At 42.3% G+C, this 25666-nt stretch overlaps 1 protein-coding gene across 3 annotated transcripts in view; it reads right to left on the reverse strand.

Annotated features, from left to right (window-relative positions):
- Positions 1-25666, reverse strand: part of LOC144824365 (CD5 antigen-like) — a 1020628-nt gene that overhangs the window by 566444 nt on the left and 428518 nt on the right. For all 3 annotated transcript variants that reach the window (XM_078683477.1, XM_078683476.1, XM_078683475.1), the window contains exon 3: positions 16655-16975. In XM_078683477.1, the coding sequence (XP_078539603.1) occupies positions 16655-16975 (321 nt within the window). The remainder of the gene's footprint in view (positions 1-16654; positions 16976-25666) is intronic.

Below are 25666 nucleotides of genomic sequence, written 5' to 3' on the forward strand. Positions count from 1 at the left end.
AGTTGCAGCGTAGGACCCCATGATTAGAATAGGCACCGAGGCGAGAATTATCGAGTCCGTGGACATTTTGGGCTCAGTACCCTGCCGCGTCGGGAATTGAACCCTGGTCCCGGGCCAGACCTCTGCATCAGGGTCTGCCGCTCTAATCAGTGAGCCACACTCCTCCACGAGGCTCGGGGAAATGTGAATGATCGTGTTCGATCCGATACGAATGCACGCCCACAGTATAGACAGAACACCTTTGATAGGCGAAATCAATATCAAATGTCCGATTATGTTCAGCCTGATCTGTACGATTCTGCTCATGCATAGGCTTGCCTAGGATGGGGTAAGGAATCAGTTGAAGTTCCAGTAGATCAGACGGGTCCCTATGTTACAGCACATGTTTTGGGTTCTACTGATCGGTTTCTGGTTGATACAGGAGCTACTCATAGCGCTTTATCTAAACAATTGGTTCCGAGGGCTCCCCTGTCTGGCATGACTAATACTTCGATAGGTTTCGATGGAACACCTTCCCTTAGCCCATTGTCACAACCACTTCCATTTTATGTTGATAAATTCAGTGCTCCATGTCCGTTTTTGCTTTCCCCTAACACACCAGACAATATTGTGGGCCTCGACATGCTGAAGTACCTTAGAGCCATGATACGATGTTCTCCTGAAGGGGTAAGAGTCATTTCAAATGATAATCATTCCGAATTTGACAGAATTTGTCTTGTTAAAGAGGATGTTGCATTAGCCACTCTTCCTGAGTCCCTCTGGGCTACATCAGACACTGATGTGGGTCAGATGGTAGTTCCTCCAATTCAGATCAGTGTTAAGGAGGGAGCTGTGTTACCCCGATTGCCTCAATACCGGATTTCACAGGAGGGAGAAGAAGCACTTATACAAATTGTACATGATCTTATCTGGGTTGGGGTTGTTGAGGAAGTTCCATTTAATGTTTGCAATAGCCCGATTCTTCCAATTCTGAAGAGAGATACTGACAAGCGTGTTTACAGATTAATTATTGATTTAAGGGAAGTGAATATGATTGTCATACCACAGTATCCTGTGGTGTCCGATATTACAACTCTCCTTACTTTGGTTCACCCAACTGCTACTACATTTTCTGTAATAGACTTGAAGAACGCTTTCTTTTCGATCCCTATTCATCCTGTCAGCCGATATTTGTTCGGTTTCACTTTGAATAATCGATCGTACCGATTTTGTAGAGTTCCTCAAGGCTATACTGAGAGTCCGAGTATTTACAGTCAAGCATTAAAAAGGGAGCTTGATTTGTTTGTGTTGCCTGAGGGTGTGGCTCTCATCCAATATGTCGATGACATCTTGTTGGCAGCCGACACCCCAGAACAGTGTGAAAAATGCACACTCTCTTTGCTTTCTTTCCTTGCTTTACACCATCATAAGGTATCTCGAAAGAAATTGCAATATTGTAGACCAAAGGTAACCTACTTAGGTCACCTTTTGTCTAAGGAGGGACCTGCATTGACATCAGACCGCATACAAGCAATTTTAGATACACCAGTTCCTACCACACAGAAAGGAGTACGTACATTTTTGGGTCTCACTTCCTTTTGTAGACAGTGGATCTTGGGATTTTCGCATATTGTTAAACCCTTGTTAGCACTTTTGACGAAAGATACCCCAGTACCACTTCCATGGACAGAGGAATGTGAAAGTGTTTTTCGACAGCTACGACAAGCCCTTTGCTCAGCACCAGTGTTAGGTACACCAGATTACACGAAACTTTTCACACTTTATGTACATGAGAAAGACGGATGTGCATTGTCAGTGTTGGTTCAGTTACACGGCCATAAGCAACGCCCGTGTGCTTACTTCTCAGCAGTTCTTGATCCTGTTGCTAGAGCATTACCTGGATGTTTTCGTTCAGTTGCAGCAACAGCAGTGTCAATTCGACAGAGTGAGGGAATAGTTTTGTCACACAAATTGTTAGTGTTAGTACCACATGCTGTTGATGCCCTTTTGAATCAGACGAAAACGCAGCATTTGACCAGTGCTCGTCTTACAGGATATGAATTGACATTGCTAGCTCCTCACATTACATTGAGGAGATGTGCAACTCTGAATCCAGCCACTTTGTTGCCATATCTGGTGACCCAGCCTCAGTCACAAGAAACGCACGATTCTATTTTTCTGACTGAGGAACAGACAAAGGGTCGCATTGATTTACAGGATACGCCCCTTCCAGATGTAGATGGTGAATTGTGGGTTGATGGGTCTTGTCTGAAGTTACCAGATGGTACGACTTCAGCTGCATATGCAATTATCACACTTGAAACAATAGTGGAGACAGCTTGCATACCACAGAAATCAGCCCAAGCAGCTGAGTTGATAGCTCTCACAAGAGCATGTGAGCTCAGTGCTGGTTTGTGCTTGAACATTTATACGGATAGCCGCTATGCTTTTGGAGTAGCACATGATCTTGGCCTACTCTGGAAGGAAAGAGGCTTTCTTACATCTCATGGAATACAGATAATGCACGGAGATTTGGTGCATAATCTTTTGACTGCATTGACATAGCCGAAGAAAGTAGCTATCATAAAGTGCAGCGCACACAAGAAAGTAACAGATAAAATTGGTCAGGGAAATGTCTTTGTAGATCATGTAGCACGTGAAACTTGCCATACAGAGGAACACTACTTCTATGTATGTAGTGAAGTCACAAGCTGAAAGATGGCACGATGCTAGGCAGGAGGTGCGAGAGATACAGAAAACAGCCTCTGACTATGAACGTGAACAGTGGTCAAAAGATGGAGAGTTAGATGACGAAGGTTGTTGGAGAAATAAGCAGATGGACCGATGGAATTTGCCTATAGCTTTCGTGCAGCCTATGGTCCAGATGGCACATGGGTTAGCACATGTTGGAGCTTCCGCAATAACGAAAATGCTTACGCAAGTTTGGGAGCATCCAGAAATTGCTAGCACAGCTAAAAGAGTAGTACAGTCCTGCTTGATTTATTTGCAATACAATCCTGGAAAGGGAACGCGAGTTCCATCTGGAGGTTTTGTCACACCAACTGCACCTTTTGAAGTCCTGCAAATGGACTATATCCAGCTTGAGCGGTGTAATAATTTAAAGTATGTTTTAGGGGTGGTCTGTGCTTTCAGTAAATGGATTGAGGCATACCCTACGAAAGACAATACTGCGATTACTACTGCTAAGGTGCTACTGAAGGAGTTCTTCCCGAGGTTCGGTGTTTGCAGACTTTTATGGAATGATAACGGACCTCATTTGTTGGAGAAGTTATCAAGTAGGTTTTGAAAGGATTGGGAATCAAGCAGAAGTTCCATGCTGTGTTCCATCCACAATCAGCAGGTTTGGTGGAAAGGTACAATGCTACTCTGAAGCTAAAAATCGCGAAAATCGTAGCCTCCACGAAATTGACTTGGCCAGATGCATTGCCATTGGCATTGTTGTCCATTAGATCAGTACCACATTCTAGAACGGGTCTCACCCCGTACGAGGTGGTATTTGGACGGCCGATGAATATTTGGGGAGTTCCAAAACCAAGCTCTGTGTATGATGTACCTTGTGTTTTAATGAATGACTATTTGGCACAATTAACTGATAGCTTGGTTTCTATTCATCAACAGGTTCGAGAAGCACTCCCTGATAAATCCCAAGGTGAAGGCCATGAACTCCGTCCCGGCGATTTCGTGATGGTGAAAGCCTTCGAGAGGTCAAGCAGTCTGGAACCGAGGTGGCGTGGACCAGAACAAGTACTCATCGCCACGAGAACGGCAGTTCGTGTTACCAACAAGAGGAACTGGGTGCATAGCATCCATTGCCGGAAGGTCTTGCCGACCTTGGTGGAACCTGCTGTGCTGACCGATCATCCTGACTACGGAAAAAGGCCCTGCTGTATCACCTGGCGGATCTGAGGAGTTCTTCCCGGACCAGACATATCCTGGAGCAACGCGATATAATTTGAGATCAAGAAAGTGATTCCTATAGTTTTTTTGTTGTTGTTGCGAGACTGGTTGAGCAACCGCTCTGGGTAGTGGAAACGGAGAGCCGATATGACAAGGGAGGGGGATCAGCCCTACGTAGTGTCTAGGTCTGTGGTGAAGAAACCAACGTCTGCCCAGAGTAAAGAGCTCATTGACTATTTTGTTTTTCCTATTTTTTAGTTTGAAGATGACTCTTGTGACTATGAACATTACTAAGAAGAAGATTTTAGGAGTATTAAGTGTTTTTGTTGTTTTGACAATTATAGCAGTGATCACTTGGTCCGTTGAGATAGTGACTCCTGCTCGTGGGTTTGTGGTGGTTCCTTCTACTCCTATTCCGGAAGAGCACCAGCATTTCACTCTTCCTTATCATGAGTATAAGCATCGAGAGTCCTACTTGAATAATACATTTGTTCAGATGCTCCACCACACTCACAACGCCACGAACACTACAAATTGCTGGATATGTGGTATGCTTCCAGCTCATCAAAAGAAAGGTGGAACATCGTTTATTCCACTTCCCTTTTCGCATAATGGTTCTTGTTGAGCCTGGTATACTCTTCTCTTTTCAAACAGAAAACCTGCAGTAGGTGGACTTCTCTTTCGCTTGAATAAAGAGTGTTATCAAGATGAACATGGATATCCCCAAGCAAATGGAACTATATGGGAATGGGAAGAATACCGACCGGACAATGCTTCTACGCCTTATGTTTTCACCCACACAAGAGACTCTACTACGAGCAATGAATCTGTAATTACTATAACACGGACTAAAGCAAATTTATGTGTACAAAGTACTGGACAAATTCCAGTTGGGTCCAGTGATTGTGTTGTTGTATTAAATATGGATGGAATAAATGAAAGTACTTTTCTGGCTTCACATAACACATATCTAGTGTGTGGAAGTCATGGATATCACAGATTACCTATAGGGTGGTCTGGCACATGTTATGTTTCTTATCTATTACCCCCTGTTTTTCTGGCACCTGCTTCGTATCATCGAGATTTTAAATTGTTTAGAAACATTTCTATGAATCGCTATAAACGGACAATATGAATTGATGATGTGGACCAAACAGATACTAGTTTGCAACAATATGTTGATTTTAATTTAGGGTTATTTCCCTTTGTAGGTGCTGCATTAAATAGTAGGAAAATACGACGACTGACTAGAGTTGTAGAAGCTGTCACTAATTAAACTGCTGTAGCTCTAGGAAATATTACAGAAGAGTTGCAAATTGCCAGAATTGTAACCCTTCAAAATCGGATGGTCTTAGACGTTATGTTGGCAGATAGAGGAGGAGCATGTAAGGTCATCGGAAGTAGCTGTTGTGTATTCATCCCTGATAACTCACCCTCTGTGTATGAGGCAAATCTTAAACTGCATAAAATCGCTTCTGATATTCATGAGAAAAATGGCACTTGGACCTTTGCTGGATGGTTTTGGGCTTTAATCTCCGCCTGGGGTTGGAAATGACTGACTATTCTATGTATCGCAATTGCAGTGATTTTCACCTGTTGTATGTGTATCCATTGTGGCCCAATGTTATGTTCCATGTGTATAACTGCCTGTATACCATCTAGAAGAAATGCCGCGAAAGCACAACAGACCTTGGATAAAGAAGTGACCAATATAATGTGCATAGATATACGAGATGAATGCACAAATTACCCCAAAAGAGCGTATGTCTTTAGCTAACGCTAAAAGGGTTGTCTGTTGTAAATTAACGGCGATTAAGTTGAGCGTTAGCAAAAGACATCTCGGTTTTTCTGTTATCTTGACATTTGTTATGGCATCCATTTTGAATCCATGGCAGCCATTTTGTCTGCCCCATGCTACCTCGTGTCGACCATGTGCGTTGTCCTACCTTCCTGCTCATGGCCTCTAAACTGCCCGGCAACAAGCTATTAATAGCATCTCTGTGTTTTCTGCTGACCGTTAGGGTCCACATCTGTTAATGGTTAGCCTTAGATTGGAATGTGTTAGCCGAGATCCCAAGACTGATAGCTCCACCCACTGATTGTTTGTGCCTTTCGATATTACCATGTATGGACATAAAATGTGCTCTTATGCTTTGTACCGCCCTCTTTTGAGCCCCTGTGTGGGTATAAATAAACCATGTGTTCAGTAGCCCTTTGTGCTACTTCTCGCAGTGCCGAAGGGTACTGGTTGAAGTTTAGCACCACCTCATGAGGTGTAATAAACGTTACGTTTTGTATTTCCAGTTTCCGTGCCAACTTTTTCCTTTGGAGTCTGCGGACTTTTGTGCTCAGAAGGGCGAACCCCTTGCACTAGCGGGCCTGGCTGAGGTCTGCTACAACAGTATTTACATCTTGCCCTTCTAGATGCTAATATTGGTGTTCATAGTGAGTAGAGGACGGCTTTGCAAAACCTGGTATTTATTGTCAAACAACTTATTTCGGTACCTATTAGGAAAGTGCATATACTTATTGTTGGTGTAAGTATATCCTTGTGAATATATAGGCATGTTTTCACAACCTGTTTGTTGCACATACATGTTGGTGATGGTTTGTGCACTATTTGTGTGTTGTTTTTGTGTGTTACATGAGGACCCTGAGTAGGTAGGGCCCATCTGGTTGTTGGTGTGTATTTGTTTAGTAAGTTTGTGTATTTCAGATGTATAACGTCAAAGCAACTGAATAGTGCTTTCCCATGTGTTTTGATTTTTGCCTTAAATTATCTGATGTGGGTTCCTTGGCTTTAACACTAATATCTTGATCTTTTAGGTGTGTGATTTTATCCTTCCCGGGTAGAGTGACTTCTTGCCCCCCTTGTTTTGGGGCTGAATATCTGGCAGGTCCTGATGAAGGTGGCATTCTATCAGCGTGCAGCCACTAAAACGCGTCGACCACGGCCACTATGACATCCTGCCATTGTCCAGTTTCTGTCTTTGGTCATCCCGGTTACTTTGTCAGTCTATAATTATGTTCCCCAGATATATTATGAATGTGAATATGTGTCTGGATATGTGTGAGTCAAGTCTAATTGAGTTGTTGTGATGCTTTCGGTTGTCTCTTCCCGGGTCTTTATGATTTGATTATTTGTATTGTGTTCTTTATTTATGTTGATTTCAGATTTAATTATGTTGAAATTTGATATTTGTAACAATATTTATGGATCTGTATAAGTTATGAAAAAGTATTTTACAAAATGAAATGAAAATAAAAATTGTTTATCTTTTAGGTATGTTGGTAATATTTCCTTAGTGGGTTCACACATTAGCCTAGGCGCTCACATTTGGTTACTGTAATTAAGTCCTGTGTATAAATAACTTTGGTCACGAGGGAGTTTTTCTCTTTTTGACCCAAATTTAAAGACACAAGCATTCCTGTAATATAAACAAAAATCTCCTCTACCTAATGAAATAATGCCTCTGGATCAGTATGAATATATTATTTACACTGACTGATCTGCTCAACCACCCATAGGGAGTAAGCAACAATACAGCGAGGCATGTGCTATCGTTAAGGGTCGCATGCGGGATGGAAATTTCCATCCGAGTTGCACTAAAAGACAATCTCTAGGAGACTGCATGGCACAGTTGGCAGAGTTCAAAGCAGTGTTACTGGCGCTTGTAAATATGGATCGAGAATTCCCTACAACTATTGTGTGCAATTCCTTTTACTGTGTACAGTCATATAATGAATACTTACATTACTGGGTTCAATGGGCTCATAGACGCAAAAGGTGGCACAATTAAGTATAAAAATGCTATGAAATCAGTTAGTGGAGTTGAAATCCGAACTACCAATGACTCACATGATACATACGCTGAGTCATCAGCGTGATGACGTTCACATTGAAGGGAATTCATTGGCTGATGAAGTCGTGAAAGGGGCTGTACGTACGGCTTCCGTAGCTGCAATCACTCGTTCTAAAAGGAGAATAGATGGTGAGATTATGGTGGCTGTTATTGCTTCAAGCAAAAACAGCGATGCAGTAGCAAAAAGATTTCCACTCAAGAACTCCTACAAGTTAGATGCTTATAACATTCCATTTCCTCAGATTCCTGGAGTGCGGGATAGAGTAATTACAAATATAGATCATAGGTTAGGTTTAATACTAGCAGCACACGAAGGGATTAGTTCTGCACATGCAGGAGTTACAGCAACAGTTTCATTGTTGAAACAACACTGTTCGTGGCCTGGTTTAACAAAGTAGACTAAAGACTACGTCTTGAAATGCGACATCTGTCAGCAGATGAAAGGTTCTACCATAACACGTCTTGCACAGACACTGTTGTTAATAGTTGACAAACCACTAGCATGTGTTTACCTGGACCACTGCCGCCCTTAATAAGAGATGGGGCTAAAATAAATATCGGGGTCACAGTGAATTCCTGCTCGAGGTTCCTATTGATGTGGCCCCAGCGATCGGCTGACGCCCAAACTGTTATAAAAGATTTGCGAGTCTTCATACGGACATACGCAATTAGCACATTACATTCTGACCAGTCCCTGCATTTAGCTTTCTGGCTTACAAGGAGACATTGGGAAGTTTGGGTGTAGCATTGCGGTACTCATCTCTGTACCATCCTGAGGGAAAATCAGTAGCGGGGAGAAAAAAACGAGACTTAGAGCTATCTTTAACATCTAGAGTTATAAGCACAGGTGAAAGTTTGGTAAAAGATCTTTGTGGAGTCCAGTGGACTCTCAATAACATGCCAATCCTAGCCATTGAAGGAATAAGAATTGTACTTCTACCGCCTCTTGATGGAGAAAAAGAGAAAAGATTTGTCTCAATTGACCTAATCAAACCACACTATGTGGCCGATACTAAGCAGTAGGCCACATGGTCCCCAAAGTAGCAGACACCCTCCTCTAGCTACAATCCAAGAAGTTCAAACTGAAAGACTCATCACGTTCGATAAGTCACCTATACGGAATGATGGACTACGCAACAATACTATAGAACTCGTTCCTCTTGAAGCTGAAGTTCGACTAATAAATGAAACTCTAAATAACGCACAAGTTGCTATTTGACCAAATACAGACGTCTACGTCAATATGCCTCGACAAGAGCAAAGAAAGATTTCAACAAATCCTGATGCAATTTCGACAATTGATCGAACTGCTTCTGGCTGCTTCATAAATTTTGATACGTTTTCTTTGGATCCAAGTGTAACCTGAAACGATTCCAGCCCAAAAACCACGCAAGCAGCAAGCTAAAGACTTTCTGAAGTTTCTTAAAGGAACATACCTGGTATCACTGTGGGTAGAACTATGGATAATTACTTGGGTACTTTTCTTTCTTTCTGGTTAGGCTTAGTAATAGTTTTCAACATGCCTATTAATGGACAATACATTTGGCAAAGCTCTGCAGCCTCAAAGGTGAATATAATTTTAAAACCCCATCAATCATCTCATCTAGAACAAAGATACCTGTCATCAGTGAACATCACAGCAGTTCCTGTACCGGATGGTATAGTTTGGGACAAGGTTGATTTTGATATATTTAGCCTGACAGAAATTTTTAAAAATCCACATTTATTCAAAATATCATTGAATGATATCATTACCTCAAGTACATTTCCCGATGATTGGGATTCTGAAACTGTAAATAACATGTTGTCTGAGTAAGAAAAATCTGCTACATTTTCTAATAGCGAAACATTGGAGAGATCAGCAGATTATGAATCAATGTAGTGCTATCAGCATTTTTTTCATAATTTGTTGCATAAATCTGCTAATCCTAGAAATGTGTTCACATACCATCAGTGTGAACATTGTCCAACGCTGCAGGGATGATTCATTGGTAGAACCAAAGGGTTTAGTATCCATAGGCCAGATCCACGTTATGCACAGAGACAACATTCAGGGGTAGTGATGTCATACAGTGTTGGGAAATTGTGCCTTAATTGGCTAGAAACCTCAACACTCACAGAGGTGAAACATCTCTCATCCTTACTCACACAGGACATGGATCTTAGGTACTTTTTACTAGGTCTCAGGAAACCACGGCAAAAACGTTTCATATATGCTGACATTTATGCTGCCTACAATGAAATTTGGAAAATATGGAAAATATCCCAACTATAGGCCACAGAGAGAATACAGGAAATAGACTGTATTAATTTAGAGAAATCTCTAGCAGTGGTAGACAATGGGTTAACAACACTGACCTCCAGGATATATTCCTTAGGCAACATTGTATCTTCTGCAACACACTACAACAAGATTGGGCCATATTACAACACGGGAAATCTCAGTTAAGTTCTTTTATGTTATTAAGCTGGATGCTGCAATCTTTGCGTGCAGGCTATGTGACTTGGCAATTCATTATCAGTACGTCTCTGTTTTCTGAATATAATCTACCAGATAAACAGATAGAAATGTTACAAAGGGGAGCTAAATATACAATGCTGTATATCGAAAAACTGGATACATTACAGATCACAGTGGCAGAATCACTCCACAAAGACTGGCTAATCCATGGCCACATAAATCTACCGGTCACTACTTTTCAGCTTTAGTGTTGCCTTGAACAAAAGCAGGCTTGCAAATATGAAAAAATTGGTAAGGAATACATTATTGAATCTTGAGAATTACCATACAGATTTTGATGCCGGAGTGGGGATTGAGAAGTGTTTCTCAGTGGTACAAATTGTGGGAGCGCTTTAAGTGGATCGCTCATATGTCAAGACATTCTACTGCACTGGGCTTGTAATGGTTCCATGGCGAACTTGTCCTGTCATCTGAGGGGTGACCCAGCTGCCGTGATTACTCCAGCATTTGAGCTACTTTCAAATGGGAGTTACTTGATGCTGAACAGTCAAGGCTGCTGCGGAATGCTCCCGGACATCACATATCTGATAACCTCCAGGGTTACTTGTTGTGTGCAAGTTTTGTTTCCACATACATTCAGGGAGGCGCCATTTTGGCCTTCACTGAATGTTTCTTTAATTAAGTTTGATACTCTAGGCAGAATGAAAGCAATGCTTTTACAAAACTCTATGCCCATAACCTCCGCTCGAGAGACTTTTGATCTCGAGATCGCATGGTCTTCAGCTGAGATACAGGCACTTATCAATACAAACTGCCCTTTCTATTTCGTAGAAATGGTAAATTGTATCTTTAACATGTCTGATACGACTGGCATTGTCCACCTATTTAGGACCCTAGGTTATGGACTTCTAAGCACCTTTCAGACGGTACTTGGAGTTATACAAAACTGCATACACTCCGTATTTTGAAGCATCTTTGGAGGACTACCGCTAATCCTGTTTCTAACAGCAGGTATCCTATAAGAACACAACAAGCTGAAGGACCACATTTTCCTGACTGTCCAGTTAGCCATTCTCAACTGGGTCAGCAAGTGGCATTCTCAACTTGGTCAGCACTGCACCTAGTTTATCACCTTTACTGAAATGCCCTAAAAGACCTCCAGTGAAACATGGTACCCTTTAGTAAAGAGTTGAAGAAAAAGTTGTATGTTTAGAAAAAATTCTGACTCCAAGCTGCTGGAGGACTGTCACCAACCATCAGAGTCGATCCAGCAAAAGTGCGAACTTGCTGGCCTAAAGAAACAGATTCCTCCCACTTTAAGCTTTTCGGCAGCAGCAAATCCTGTCAGTGGGCCCTCAACAAAAAGGTTTTTGAGTCCTATGGCCCTCACCAGACACAGCATACTGCCTTATCCAGAAGGAAAAATCTAAGCTATTAAATTGCATCTTTCCAGACACAGCCTAATGCAAGATTCTAATTCCATTTTGGAAACTGAGAGCCTCATTTAGATCTTAGTAGATAAGTTACTTCATCACAAATTTGACCGATATACCACGTGCCTAATTTAACCAGATTTATATCCAATACTACTTGTAATTAAGCAGATGGGATATCCATCTGTCAAACTCTAACATAGACCCTAAATCCAAATATTTAACTCTTAACCGGGATGTCCCTTTTGTTGTAAACGCCCTCGGTATCCATCTTGCTTTGCCCAAAAGTGTGCACAGCTTCTGGTCTACTTTGGCCATAGACTTAGTGATTTTTGGAGCTATTTTCACTTAAAACATCAACAAGTTATATCTATTGTTCTCCTTGTTAGATTATTAATATTATGAAGACATTCTTTTTCACGAAAATCTACTCTATTTTTCACATTCAGTTTGGACAGAGGGCACCCAACATGCAAACAGAAGGGTCCATGAGTTGCAATTCACTGAGGTTTGGGCACTAGAGCTAAGCGCGCACATGTGATGAAAATAACAAGGAGTGTGTCCATTTGCGAGATCCCTAGTGCTGATGCAGTGGGGTGTGTTAGACTTGCATCTTCTTCATCATCAAATTCCCATATCTCCCACACTGCCTGAGGTGACATTGCCGTTCAACCTCTCCACAGCTCAAAACTCAATCAGCAACGGTCCATGGGTTGTGGTGCACTGAGTCAGTGGCACCTGGGGTGCTGAGCAGGGGATCAGGCAGATGATGGCATCCACGACAGGTGTGAGCAACTCCGTCAGTCTGCCAGTACCACCATTTCATCTCTGGCAGATGGCAGTTGGCGGTGGTCCTGGCGATTGTGGCGTGTGCCTCTTGCAGTGATGCCACGTCTGGGCTAGTCTGGACTTGATTTGATGTGTGAGCCCTGGAGGACCGCATTTGTGGCTGGAGGCTGCGGACAGTACAGGGCCACAGACATATGGCATTCATGTAGTGTAGGCCAGACGCAGTGGTCAGCAGTGGCCACAGCCACGCGTCGTAGGCTCGCGATGCACAGAGTTAGTGACACAACGGCAGTTGCCGGTAGTGTTTGATCACCTCCATAACGATGATCCTTTTTCCCTCCTCACTGCAATGCATCATCCTTTTACGCCTCTCCTTATGCAATGATATGTACTCTGCCTTTGAATAATCAATTTCCAGTTCTAATTCGGTAACCTACTCGAGCGCAGCGTAGGCCGTGGGCAGTAGTCCGCGGGGGCCCAGATGCACGTGCAGTTTTGATTCTATGCACGGGCTTGGTGGCACCACATTGAAGGGACTATACTGATTTCAAGTCAGCGATAAACATCGTCCTCTGCCATGGTGTCATCACTCAAGACTCAGTTCCAAATGTGGGACCTACTAGTCCGCTTTGTAAGCCGGTAGAGTACGTAAACGAGAAAGGAGTACTGCGCTGCTTGCTCGCTGAGGCCGCGATGGCTGTAGCTTCGCACATGCCTGGTCCCCAACTCTTCCGACATTCTGCTGTTGTGTGGCTGAGGTGCCATGCCGTTAATTGCGAATGTACATGGCTGGGCCACATTCCCACAGTGAGTTGTGCTGTTGTGGGTGTGCATGTTGTATGTGAGCTTATAACATATGCATTTCCTGTGTTGTGAGTTGCACGATTGTGGAGTTGAGGTGTGTGGTGTGTGCATTTGGTATTTGGCCAACAAGCAGTGCATTCCCGTGGGTGTTATCCTGGTAGTGCAAGTTGATGATGGACTGTCGGAGGTGTATGCATCATGCACACTGCCTGGGTGGTTGGCGGCGACGTTGGGGGAGATTCCCCGGTGGGTCACTACTGTTTGCACATTGGTGGGATACGTGTGCTTTCAGTTGCGCTTATTGTGTACAGTGTTGCCATGGGGCACAAGTGGGACATGTGTGCAGTCAATTGCCACCTGAACAGTGTGAGAATCCAGCTGTGGTGTACACGCCTTGCTTGGTATCTGGCTGTTCCGGCGCAGTGTGGGGGAAGTATTGGTACTGGGGTACCATGCTTATGGTGTCATCCATATATATTGTGAGGGACTTGGATTCGCATGGCTGTGTGACTCCGCCTTGGGCAGTTATTTGTTGGAGGGAACCAGAGGCCAACAGGTGCATCGGCCAGCAGCTTTGTCTGACGTGGGATGTTGGTTGTCTGCTGTTTTGGTACCGTCAGCCGATGGCCAATGGTGGTCAGGATGCGGAGGTGGGTTGTCCCTTTGAGCCTGTACTGGGCAATGACATTCTCTGGTGTTGGGTCTGTGAGGTTGGTGCATTTTCTGGGGTCGCTGTGTTTGTCAGCGCTGCCTCAGTGTTGGTCCGAGGGGGGTGGTGGGTGTCCGGTGGGATCCTGGGGGTGGTGAGGGTGGGTGTTGTTGCCCTCTTGGGTGTTCGGTCCGCATGTTCAGTGGCTCCATGGCGTCTGTTGTTTTTCAGGTGTGGCTGTGGGCTGGTCTCCCTTTTGTGGTGCAGGCTGTAGTCCAACTTTGCACCAGGTCAGAGTAGGTGTTAGTTTCATGCTGCTAACGCGCCTTATCACATGTTTTGTGGTCATATCGCCGATCTGGCTGGTCGTTGAGAATGTTGCAGAGTAGTGTTGTTGCAGCTTTTGGCATGAGAATGCTTACTCTGCATCTCATTAGCAATAGTTGCCGGGGTCGTCTGTGGCGATGTTTTTTGCGGCTGCTATTTCGGGTAAACTGGTGCTATGGGCTGTTAGCATCATCTTGTGAATGGGGTGATACATTTATCTCAACTTTGGCAGCGGTGAAGTGCCGTTAACTCGGCAATGACTCCTTGAGAATATTTCCTATTGGGTAGTTCTCCAGTGTAAGACCTTTGAAAAGGTCTGCTGTAGAGTTGATAATCCAGATTTCACTGTTAGATGAAATATCGAAGTTAAATTCCAGAATAATTCCAGAATAATTACTTGAAGAGAGGTAGCATTTGAAAAGATGATCAAGCATTAATGAAGGGCTATATATCATATAGATATGACTGGACACAAATGGAGGAAGAGGAAAAGGAGGTGGAATTATTTCAACATTCTGACCTAGATCCCTTAGGGTTGATGTAACTCCTTCATCAATGCCATAGAGATGGCCATTTTTTGCAGGACCTGAGTCTGGGGGTCAAAAATGCAAATATTTGAATATAAACTACACTTTTTGAATCTATAGTGTATGCCCACTATTGTTAAAGATATTACAAACCAGTTTTTAGAAGGAAAACAAACATGTTTCAAGAGGGCACAAAATGGAAGGATGTATGACGTTATAACGCATACTTTTACAACGCCTACCTTTACAACGAATTTTTTACAACGCAAAAACTATTACAACGCATACATTTACAACGCAATTTTTTACAACGCATATACTTTTACAATGCATACCATTACAACGTAAGTATTGGTAAGTATATAATTATTTTTTTAATGTAATATAAGTAAAATTAATATAATTTAATTTAATTTCATTTAATTAATTTATTTTAAAAAAAAATTACCCTCTACCTCTGTACCCCAAAAACCCAAAACTGACCCTGAACCCTAAAAATACCCCTTTACCCAAAAACACAAAATTGACCCTGAACCCTAAAAATACCCCTTTACCCAAAAACCCAAAACTGACCCTGAAACCTAAAAATACCCTTTTACCCAAAAACCTAAAACTGACACTGAACCCTAAAAATACCCCTTTACCCAAAAACCCAAAACTGACCCTAAACCCTAAATTTACCCCTTTACCCAAAAACCCCAAACTGACCCTGAACCCTAAAAATACCCCTTTACCCAAAAACCCAAAACTGACCCTGAACCCTAAAAACACCCCTTTACCCAAAAACCCAAAACTGACCCTGAACCCTAAAAATACCCCTTTACCCAAAAACCCAAAACTGACCCTGAACCCTAAAAATACCCCTTTACCCAAAAACCCAAAACTGATCCTGAACCCTAAAAATACCCATTTACCCAAAAACCCAAAACTGACCCTAAACCCTAAAAATACCCCTTTACCCAAAAACCCAAAACTGACCCTAAACCCTAAAAATACCCCTTTACCCAAAAACCCAAAACTGACCCTGAACCCTAAAAATACCCCTTTACCCAAAAACCCAAAACTGACCCTGAACCCTAAAAATACCCCTTTACCCAAAAACCCAAAACTGACCCTGAACCCTAAAAATACCCCCTTTACCCAAAAACCCAAAACTGACCCTGAACCCTAAAAACACCCCTTTACCCAAAAACCCAAAACTGACCCTAAACCCAAAACTGACCCTAAACCCTAAAAATACCCCTTTACCCAAAAACCCAAAACTGACCCTGAACCCTAAAAATACCCCTTTACCCAAAAACCCAAAACTGACCCTGAACCCTAAAAATACCCCTTTACCCAAAAACCCAAAACTGACCCTGAACCCTAAAAATATCCCTTTACCCAAAAACCCAAAACTGACCCTGAACCCTAAAAATACCCCTTTACCCAAAAACCCAAAACTGACCCTGAACCCTAAAAATACCCTTTACCCAAAATACCAAACATATAACATTTTAAATATAATTATATACTTACTAATACTTACGTTGTAATGGTATGCGTTGTAAAAGTATATGCGTTGTAAAAACATGCGTTGTAAATGTATGCGTTGTAATAGTTTTTGCGTTGTAAAAGTTTCGTTGTAATGGTAGTGCGTTGTAAAAGTTGCGTTGTAAACGTTACATACCAAAATGGATGGACAATAACCGGCAGAGACAGATTTTTATTGCCAACTGAATAACTTTCCTCCTGGTTGGAATTCGTGAAGTGGGGGAGAATGAAGAGTTTGTGTAGAACACACCCAAGAAACACAAATGTCAAAAACCAAGAGTGTACAATTTACTCCAATAGGTTTCCACCCACATTTTTACTAAATGTCTGATTTGTCAGAATTACTTTGTGGGATCTGAAGCGATTCTTACCTGTGCACTGTACGGACGCATCCCTTTTTTTAACACAAGATACTGGTGGTCTGTAGCTATAGGAACACTTTAAGACGCTGGACTCATCTCCTCTGCAGCCCACATTGGATATTCTAGGACTCGTGTTTCGGACGATTCCAAAGACAGACCCTCCAGGCGCTGAGATTGGCGCTCCACACCCCAGCTGCCTGCAGACCACTGCGGCATCGTTCATATCCCAAGATGAGTCACAAATTGTTCCTTCTATGTTATCTATAGTAACCAGCACAACCCCAGCACAAGGATCCGCAGCATTAGCGAGGCGAACGACATCTGTATCATCTGCAAAGAAACAGAGAGAAATGAAACATTTACTATATTTCAAACCATAAATGTATATATTAAGTGCAACTTCCAGCACAGTGCCCTCATATCAATCTCACCCAATCACAGGGGGGCAGGGAGGAGGGTGAGAGAGAGAGAAAATGGAAGAGACAGAGAAAGAGAAAGAGAAAGATAGAGCAAGAGGTAGAGAGAGGGAGAAAGAGAGAACAAGAGTATGCAGGAGAAAAAAGAGGGTGAGACCAAGAAAGAAAGAAAAGGAATGATAGAAAGTGGGGAGAGAACAAAGAAAGAGAGAGGATAAGAGAAGCTGGGGTGAGAAAAAGATAGAGACGGTGAGAGAACAGGTAATATAGAGAGATTGATATGGAATAAGATAGAGATAGAGGGGAACAGGGACCAAGAGAGGGAAGAATAAAGGGAATCAAGAACACAGGAGAGGGAGTGAGAACAAGAGAAATGGAGGACGATAAAAAGACCAAGAGACAGAAAGAGACAAGATAGAGAACAAGTTAAGGAAATAGGGATTGAAAGATAAAACATGTGCAGGGAGAGAGAGAAAGAAAGTGGGAGAAAAAGAAAGAGAATTCGTGACAGATCAAGAGAGAAAAAACAGTAGTGTGAAACAGGGAGAGAATAGAAAGAGAAGCAGAGCGAGCATGAGAGAAGAGAGAGGGTGAAATAGAAAAAGTGAGGGAGATGGAGAGAAGAGATAGTGAGAGAGAGAGTGTGAGGGAGAGAAAGAGACAAGTGGAGCAAAGAAGAGAGAGAAAGAGGGAAAGAAAAAGATGGAGGGTGAACAAGAATAAACATGAACAATAGAGAGGGCAGAAGAAGAGAGAGAAAGGGAGAGAAAGAATTAGCGAGAAGAGGAGAGGCCACGAGAGGCAGAGAGTGATTGAGAAGGATCTGGAAAATAAATCTTTACTGTTCACAATACTAAGTGGTAAAATGTGAATGTCATGTGTGTGTGTGCATGTGTGTGTGTGTGTGTGTGATGAAGAGATCAGAATATTTAACACAATTTATATTCATATCTGTATTTTGAGTTTTGTGATATTTACAGAAGCAAGTACTGAGGGCAATAACATACAGAGATAGTGCCTAGACTTTGTGTTTTACATAACATGCCCATACTTTTTAGCCACTGCGCATTATTTCTGGTGGCTCAATTCTTACTTCATTTTTTCTCCCCACTCTTACAGGTTGGATATATATATATATTCACTGAAAAAACCATAGGTTATAGACCATATATAGTTAGGAATTAGCATTTAGAAAACCTTATTTTACTCACACAAAACCATTGAAATTCCATATATAGTTAGTTGCACTAACTATATATCGCGCACCCGCAATCCACTGCTGATGATGTCACATATTACATCATTCATGACATGGTCAGTGACATCACTGATGACATCACTGATGACAACATCCAGTGATTATGTGTTTCTGTAAAGTTTAAATATGTTTTACATATTGAAGAATGAGTGGATGTATAAGTGTCTGAATGAAGGTTTTAGTAGGTGCGTGATTGACTGTATGAGTGAGTGATTAAATGCGTCTTACTGAATGCACGGGTTAGTGACTAAACTGTCTTAATTTGTGCATCATTATGTCTGTTGTGATGTAAACTGCTGCATGTGTTGATCATTAGCTATACGAGAGGCTATATGTGTTATTAATTGGTTGCCCAAGTATTTCTATGGGAGATTGAGTTTGTGTGGGGGTGGCTGGAAGGTGTGTGACTCTGTGCATAGATGTGTGAGCAGTTTATTCACTAGGTGTATGAGTTCAAGAGTGCATGTGGAAACAGCTACATGGGCAGTTGACTGTGTGCATGAGTGTATTGATGAGTGAATGGATATCTCAATGCTACATGTCATAGTAAGTACATATGTAAAACACAGTACATGTGAGAGTTGGCATATATAAATAACTGTGCATGAGAGCCACTGAGTGAGTGGTTGTATCGATCATTGTGAACTTGTATCAGGGATTGTATAAGAGAGTAAATATGTGTTAGTATATGTTTCAATAAGTAAGGTGTGTATAACTGTATAGTTGAAGAAATGGAGGTGAGATTGTTTCTTTGCATGACTGACTGGGTGTGTGAGTAACTCCATGGATGAGTGGCAGTGTGTGAGTGTCTGTATACACTGAGTGTATCTAAGGTTATATTAGAGTCTGAAGAAGTTTATCGTATTAGCACAAGAATGATGCCAAATGAGACGTCATCAGTGATGTCATCAGTGATGTCATTTGAGATGTCATCAGTGATGTCATCAGTGATGTCACTGACCATGTCATGAATGATGTAATATGTGACATCATCAGCAGTGGATTGCGGGTGCGCGATATATAGTTAGTGCAACTAACTATATATGGAATTTCAATGGTTTTGTGTGAGTAAAATAAGGTTTTCTAAATGCTAATTCCTAACTATATATGGTCTATAACCTATGGTTTTTTCAGTGAATTTTCAAGGTTTTGTAAATGCTAATTCCTAACTATATATGGTCTATAACCTATGGTTTTTTCTGTGAATTTCATTGGTTTTTTAACAGCTAATATCTGTAGCTGTAAAATGTATTCTTCTTTAAATCCAAAAATATATTTTATATGTTTATGAATAATTTTTTTTTTAAATATTTTTTTTTCTTCGTTCCCGCTTCGCGAATCGGGAAGCTTCCCGTTAGCTGACCTTGATGCCGCGAAATAGACCGCGAGCCGGTAAACGTTTCTTTACCGCAAGTGCCGCGTTAGAAAACAACATCGTGACGCCTCCCGTCCGCATGACGTTTCACGTTGTCGCGTGATACGTCATATGACGTGCTACGTTAGCGAACTGGTACGCGAAGCGAGTCGCAAAGCGCAGGTTTCTGGAAGCAAACCGGGAGGCCCTGCAAAGCGCTTAACGTAAACACAGCAAGTCATGTGACTTGGTAATAACACTTTTCATTGGTTCATTTCACTTTTGGTTTCCTAATGATGTAAGACTAGGTCATATAATCTAAAATGAACACTTTTGATTGGTTGAGAACTCTTGTTTTTCCCAAATGATGAAAATCCCTCCTTCTTTCCTCACTCTGACTTTCATCATTGTGAGAGAAAGACCCTTTGTGATCACTGAGCAATGGCTTCTTTAGTAGCTTCAGCTGGTGCTTCCCCACCACCTCCACCACATCCAAGGAAGAGTGGACCACCTGCTCAAGTTCTAATTCAACAAGAAGAAGAAGAAGAGGAACAGGAGGACGAGCACGAAGAGAGGCAGTTTTTGCCTGAGCAGCCCAGGACGTCTCACCGGAAAGAAAACTTCATTTGGCAATTTTTTAAAATTCCCAAAGGTCAGAAAAAAGTAAATGCAAGATACGTAACTTGCCTTATATGTCAAGATAGACTGTCCAGAGGGACCGACAAAAAATACAGTTTCGGAAACTACACAATGCATCGCCATATGACTAGGTGGCATCCTAACAACTACAGTGCTGCACAGTTTCGGAACGACCTAGATAATCTCCCTATTATGGCCAGAAGATCTGTTGTACCGGAAGTAACGGGACCAGAGGGCAGGGAGATGGTGCCAAATATACAAATGAGATTTGGTGATGTAAAACACATCTGCGCATTTTGCGATGGATTCATTTCCTACGGAGAAAAAAGCATCACTCTGATCAACAGAGCTATTGACTATCATATGCAAGTTTGTCCGAAACGCCCAAAATAATAAATACTTCTTTTTTTTGTTTTGTTGCTCCTGTTGAGCCCTTTACAATGAATCGTTTTCATTGCCCCCTCCAAGAAAAACCCCAAAAAATATAAAACTGTTCCGAAAAATTCAAAAACAGTAAAAAAATTTTCAGAAAAATAAAATAAAAAGTTCTTTTCAGAACTACCTCCCCGTTATTAAAAAATTGGTACAATATTTGGAATTGTGCCAACCTCTATTTCTCTTAGTTCGCTTCCTAGTTCGCTCGCTGGTACGCGAACCGGAAGCGAACCAAAAACAGTAAGTATAAGGGAAGGAAACAGACACTTATGTTAAAAGAAACACAGCTATAAGGGAGTAAACTAGAGATACCATTACCCGTAATCCACTGCTGATGATGTCACATATTACATCATTCATGACATGCTCAGTGACATCATCAGCAGAGGATTGCGGGTTTTTTGGCAACATGCCTTATCCACGGTTTAATAACGCTGCCTTTTGCTTTATATAAGTTTTCAAATTGTATGAAATATATACCAATAGGTCGTTATGAACCTTTAGGTAGTGCTTTTCTTCATGAGGTCTGGTCGCTTCCATACACATACAGATGTTTCAAAGATGATCAAGAAGTTTATCTGAATGGAGAGGAATGCACTGAGACGCCAGATCATTCACTAATGTGTAGGCACATACAGTTACACGGTTCATGCAACAAACACCGACCAAATATGGCTTGCGTGTTGCAAGGCACGCCAGTTCCTGCTATCATCCCCACGTTCAAGTTGTTGGAAAATGGTAGTTATTTGATGCTCAATAATGAAGATTGTTCTGAGTTAATTAAAAGTATTCCTTTTATCGTAACAGTAAGTGAACGGGTTATTTGCTGCAGAAATGTTCTATTTCCTCCCACACATGAACATAGGGAGTTTTCAATCTGGCCACAAATACCAACCTTGGGACACGTTTCAACGGCATGGCAAGAATAAGAGCTCTTTTGTCTCAGAGAGAGGTGGCCTTGAGTTCGGCCCGTGAAACTTTCGTACTTCACATAGCGAACACCCATACAGAGGTGCACACCCTTTTCAATTAAGATTTGCCTTTCAATTTCAGCAACATGTTTCCGACTATCTTTAACGCATCCTCCACAGAGTCCCTGGCACACTTTTTTAAAGTTGTTACCAGTGGTCTCGTGACTTCATTTGAGAAAATCTTTGGAGTCATCCCTGCTTCCTTTCATTGTATTTTCTGCACTCTGGTTCGTAGATTGGCATTTTTACTTGCATTACCAGCGGACGCTCTTGTGCTTTTTACATTTTTAAATATGGATGTCCCTCCTATGCAACCTCCGACCCTGCAGCTGCTGACACTGTTCCGCAATCGCATGCTAGAATATTATGGCACAATGCCGTTGGCGATATTAAGCACGGCATATGGATTATCTTTTCGGTTCTCCTACTTCACCTGTGTCCAGCCTGTATTTCACTGCCTGACCTGTGATTTCGATTGGGCCATTGATTTGTGTCTCTGCGGACCGGTTTCTCCTGACGTCGACTTTAATCAGCTGATGACTCCTATCATTACTCACGAGTTGGTTTGTCCTGGCGAAAGGATTATGGCTGTGGCATTGATGCATGGACTACTTGGTCCCTGGAATTTACTGGCGGCAGCACAGTCTTTCTTGGAACAGAGCTTTCTTGAAAACCCACCGAGCTGTCCTCTGATGGTGATAGAGGATCCGGTGCTGGGAGAGCACGTATGTTCTTTTCCGCTTTTAAATTGGATGGCTGAACTGTTTTCGGATGAAGACGGTGACTTCCTATTGGAGGCTGTTGCAGCTTATTTTGCATACACAGTTATGTCATAGACCTTTTTCATGTTTGATATGCTGAGTACTAGCATTTCATTGACAATTCATTGACTTATTTGTCAAGTTTTTATTATTTACCTTGCCTATTGGCTTAAGACTCGATAAAGTACTTGGCTGTTTTATTTTTCTTTAGCATTAAATTTTCCTAGTTTTTAATGCTTTACCTTGCGGACCGTCCACATATAAACTTGCAATCTGCTCTCATGAGATGGCACTTCTATTATCTTATTCAGTTCGTTTCCGGATCATGAGGAGGTGTCATCTAGGTCCTGGATATCTTTACACCGTGTTAAGTTAGCATGGGCTCATTACCGGTTTAAACGCCATTTTTCCTTTTTTGCAACTTCTGCACACGACACTTAGTTGTTGCTTTAGCTTTCCACCTAGTAGTTCATCGTGGTTTACATGAGAATAATATGTTATTGGTCTACTATCTGCTTTACTTGTTAAACTATATCTGTACAGCGAGTGCTAAAGTTTCAAGAACAACACGATACAGAATTGTTATGAGGTCTGATCTCCACGACTTCATACTCATAACATAAGTGCAACTTCTGCCAATTCTGGGCATGAGGCGGGTTTTATATTGCTTTGCCGAACACACATACACAACAGTTGATGCGGTTCACATGAAGAGAGAGCTGGTGTATGCTGATGTGATTCCTTCAAATCTAAGACACTAAAGTATAGGCACGCCCTAAACCAACACAAAGAGACCTTCTTAGCAAATAATATAATATGTGTATTAGGGAGGGTGAGATATAAGCAGCCGCGGGCCGTGGAGGGAGTTACGATGGGGCAGGGAGGCGGGGAGGGGGAGAAGCAGGGTGGAGCCCTCTCTACCTTGCCCCTCCCCCTCCCCACCTCCCTGCCCCACCGTAACTCCCTCCACGGCCCGCGGCTGCTTATAAGTGTTGCTAACTCTTATTCATTTACAGCATGTTAACATACTGTCACCATTCGCTTTTTATGTACTAGTAACTATGCTGGTAATTTTGCTACTGATAATATGTGTACTTGTATTCTCCACCCTGCTTCTCCCGCTCCCCGCCTCCCTGCCTCACCGTAACTCCCTCCACGGCCCGCGGCTGCTTATAAGTGTTGCTAACTCTTATTCATTTACAGCATGTTAACATACTATCACCATTCACTTTTTATGTACTAGTAACTATGCTGGTAATTTTGCTACTGATAATATGTGTACTTTTATTATCTAAGGTACTACGCCTGAGAAGACGGCATTAGTAAATAAACATTTCAAATACACATCTGTTCTTCTTAACTCCATGTTCTGGTTTCTAAGAAATCTATAACGACCGACTGTTCATGAGTTCCACGTATCCTGAGGTACTATAAGTTCATATTCTGGATTGTCTAAACATTGAGAGTTTGTTATATCCAATGTGACACTGTACCTAGCTTGCTAAGGAGTTTTTGATTACTAACGTGAGTTTTGGGACACCCTAATTCGCCGAGGTTCCAATCCTCTGTCCACAGTTCTGTGTGAGAACAGAAACCCTGCGACAGGGGCACCCCCGACCCTTGCTGGAGCTTCATCACACTTGCGATACAACTCCAGCAATGCATTCGCCGAGGTTCCAATCCTCTGTCCACAGTTCTGTGTGAGAACAGAAACCCTGCGACAGGGGCACCCCCGACCCTTGCTGGAGCTTCATCACACTTGCGATACAACTCCAGCAATGCGCCACCTTTACGGCACAGATACATCACGCATCTGTGCTGTTTTTGCCCCATGATGCGCCGCATTGTAAATGCAGCACACCATAGGTGACGGAACAGCGGCACAAAATGACTAACACATCCCTGGTGATGCGCCAGTCATCATAAATGTATCCCTATGCTTCTTATCTTGTTAGAGATGAACCGCCATATGTATCATCAAAGTTATTTGCATTTCCTAAATAGCGAACTTTGAGGAATAAATAGCGATTCTTTACCATTCCTAGTTTGCGATGAGCTATTTGCTAATTAGCCGAATGTAGCCCAATGAAGCCCAATGTAGCCCAATGTAGCCCAAAGATGGCCGCCAGACACACAAAAAAACAAATGTAGCCCAAATATCAGCCAGATGTAGCCCAACTATAGCCCAGTGACAGAATGACCAATCAGCTTCGCAAACCTCCGTTACGCGAAGCGGAGCGCTGTTACAGATATATATCTTTTTTTGAACGTTAATTTCTCAAAATCCACTGGAGCACATATATTGAGACCTAGCAAAGGCACATCGGGCTACCAGTCTCTAATATTTTGCCAAGTTTCGTGCAAATCCATTCAGCCGTTCAATTATTATTATTATTATTTTTTTTTGCCCCGCGGGGCCCTTTTAAAACCTCCACATCAAACCTAGGGGGTCAGCGAGGATCTACTATGCCCCCTTATAGTTATTTCCCCCTTTGTTTTGACCTCCTCTTGTCTCTCGATCCTACCGAGAGACAAGATGGCGGCCGCTACGGACTGTTTGGAATGTTGACAGACGCCGGAGAACCAATCAGCTTCGCTTCACAAAGCTCCGTTGCGCGAAAAGTCCGCGAACCAGTGCGCTGCCCGGTCCGCTGTTACAGATATATATCTTTTTTTAAACGTTAATTTCTCAAAATCCACTGGAGCACATATATTGAGACCTACAAAAGGCACATCGGGCTACCAGTCCCTACAATTTTGCCAAGTTTCGTGCAAATCCATTCAGCCGTTGGGGCTAAAAGTGAGGCCAACCGCCCTATGGAAAACTCAATGTTAAAAACACGTTTTGGGACCCCCCTTTTTTCTCGGCCCCCACTGGACGAACCCCCCCCAAATTTTCAAGGGCTGCTCAGAAACAAAATGTGCCATTTTCCTGAAAATTTCAGCCAATTCCGTCCACAAACGCCAAAGTTATTAGACATAGAATTTTCAAAAAACCCATAGAGAAAAAATCCTAACTATATATACCTACTGGCGACCGCCAGTAGGTAATATATTTATTACCTACTGGCGGTCGCCAGTAGGTAGTTATAGTTAGGACCTAGTTTCCATAGGACATCCGCAACATTCTATTGGGAATAACTTTGGCGCCGGTTGATGAATCTTCGCAAATTTCTCAAAGAAGATG

Source organism: Lissotriton helveticus, chromosome 3_1 (genome assembly GCF_964261635.1).
Source record: "Lissotriton helveticus chromosome 3_1, aLisHel1.1, whole genome shotgun sequence".
NCBI lineage: Eukaryota > Metazoa > Chordata > Amphibia > Caudata > Salamandridae > Lissotriton > Lissotriton helveticus.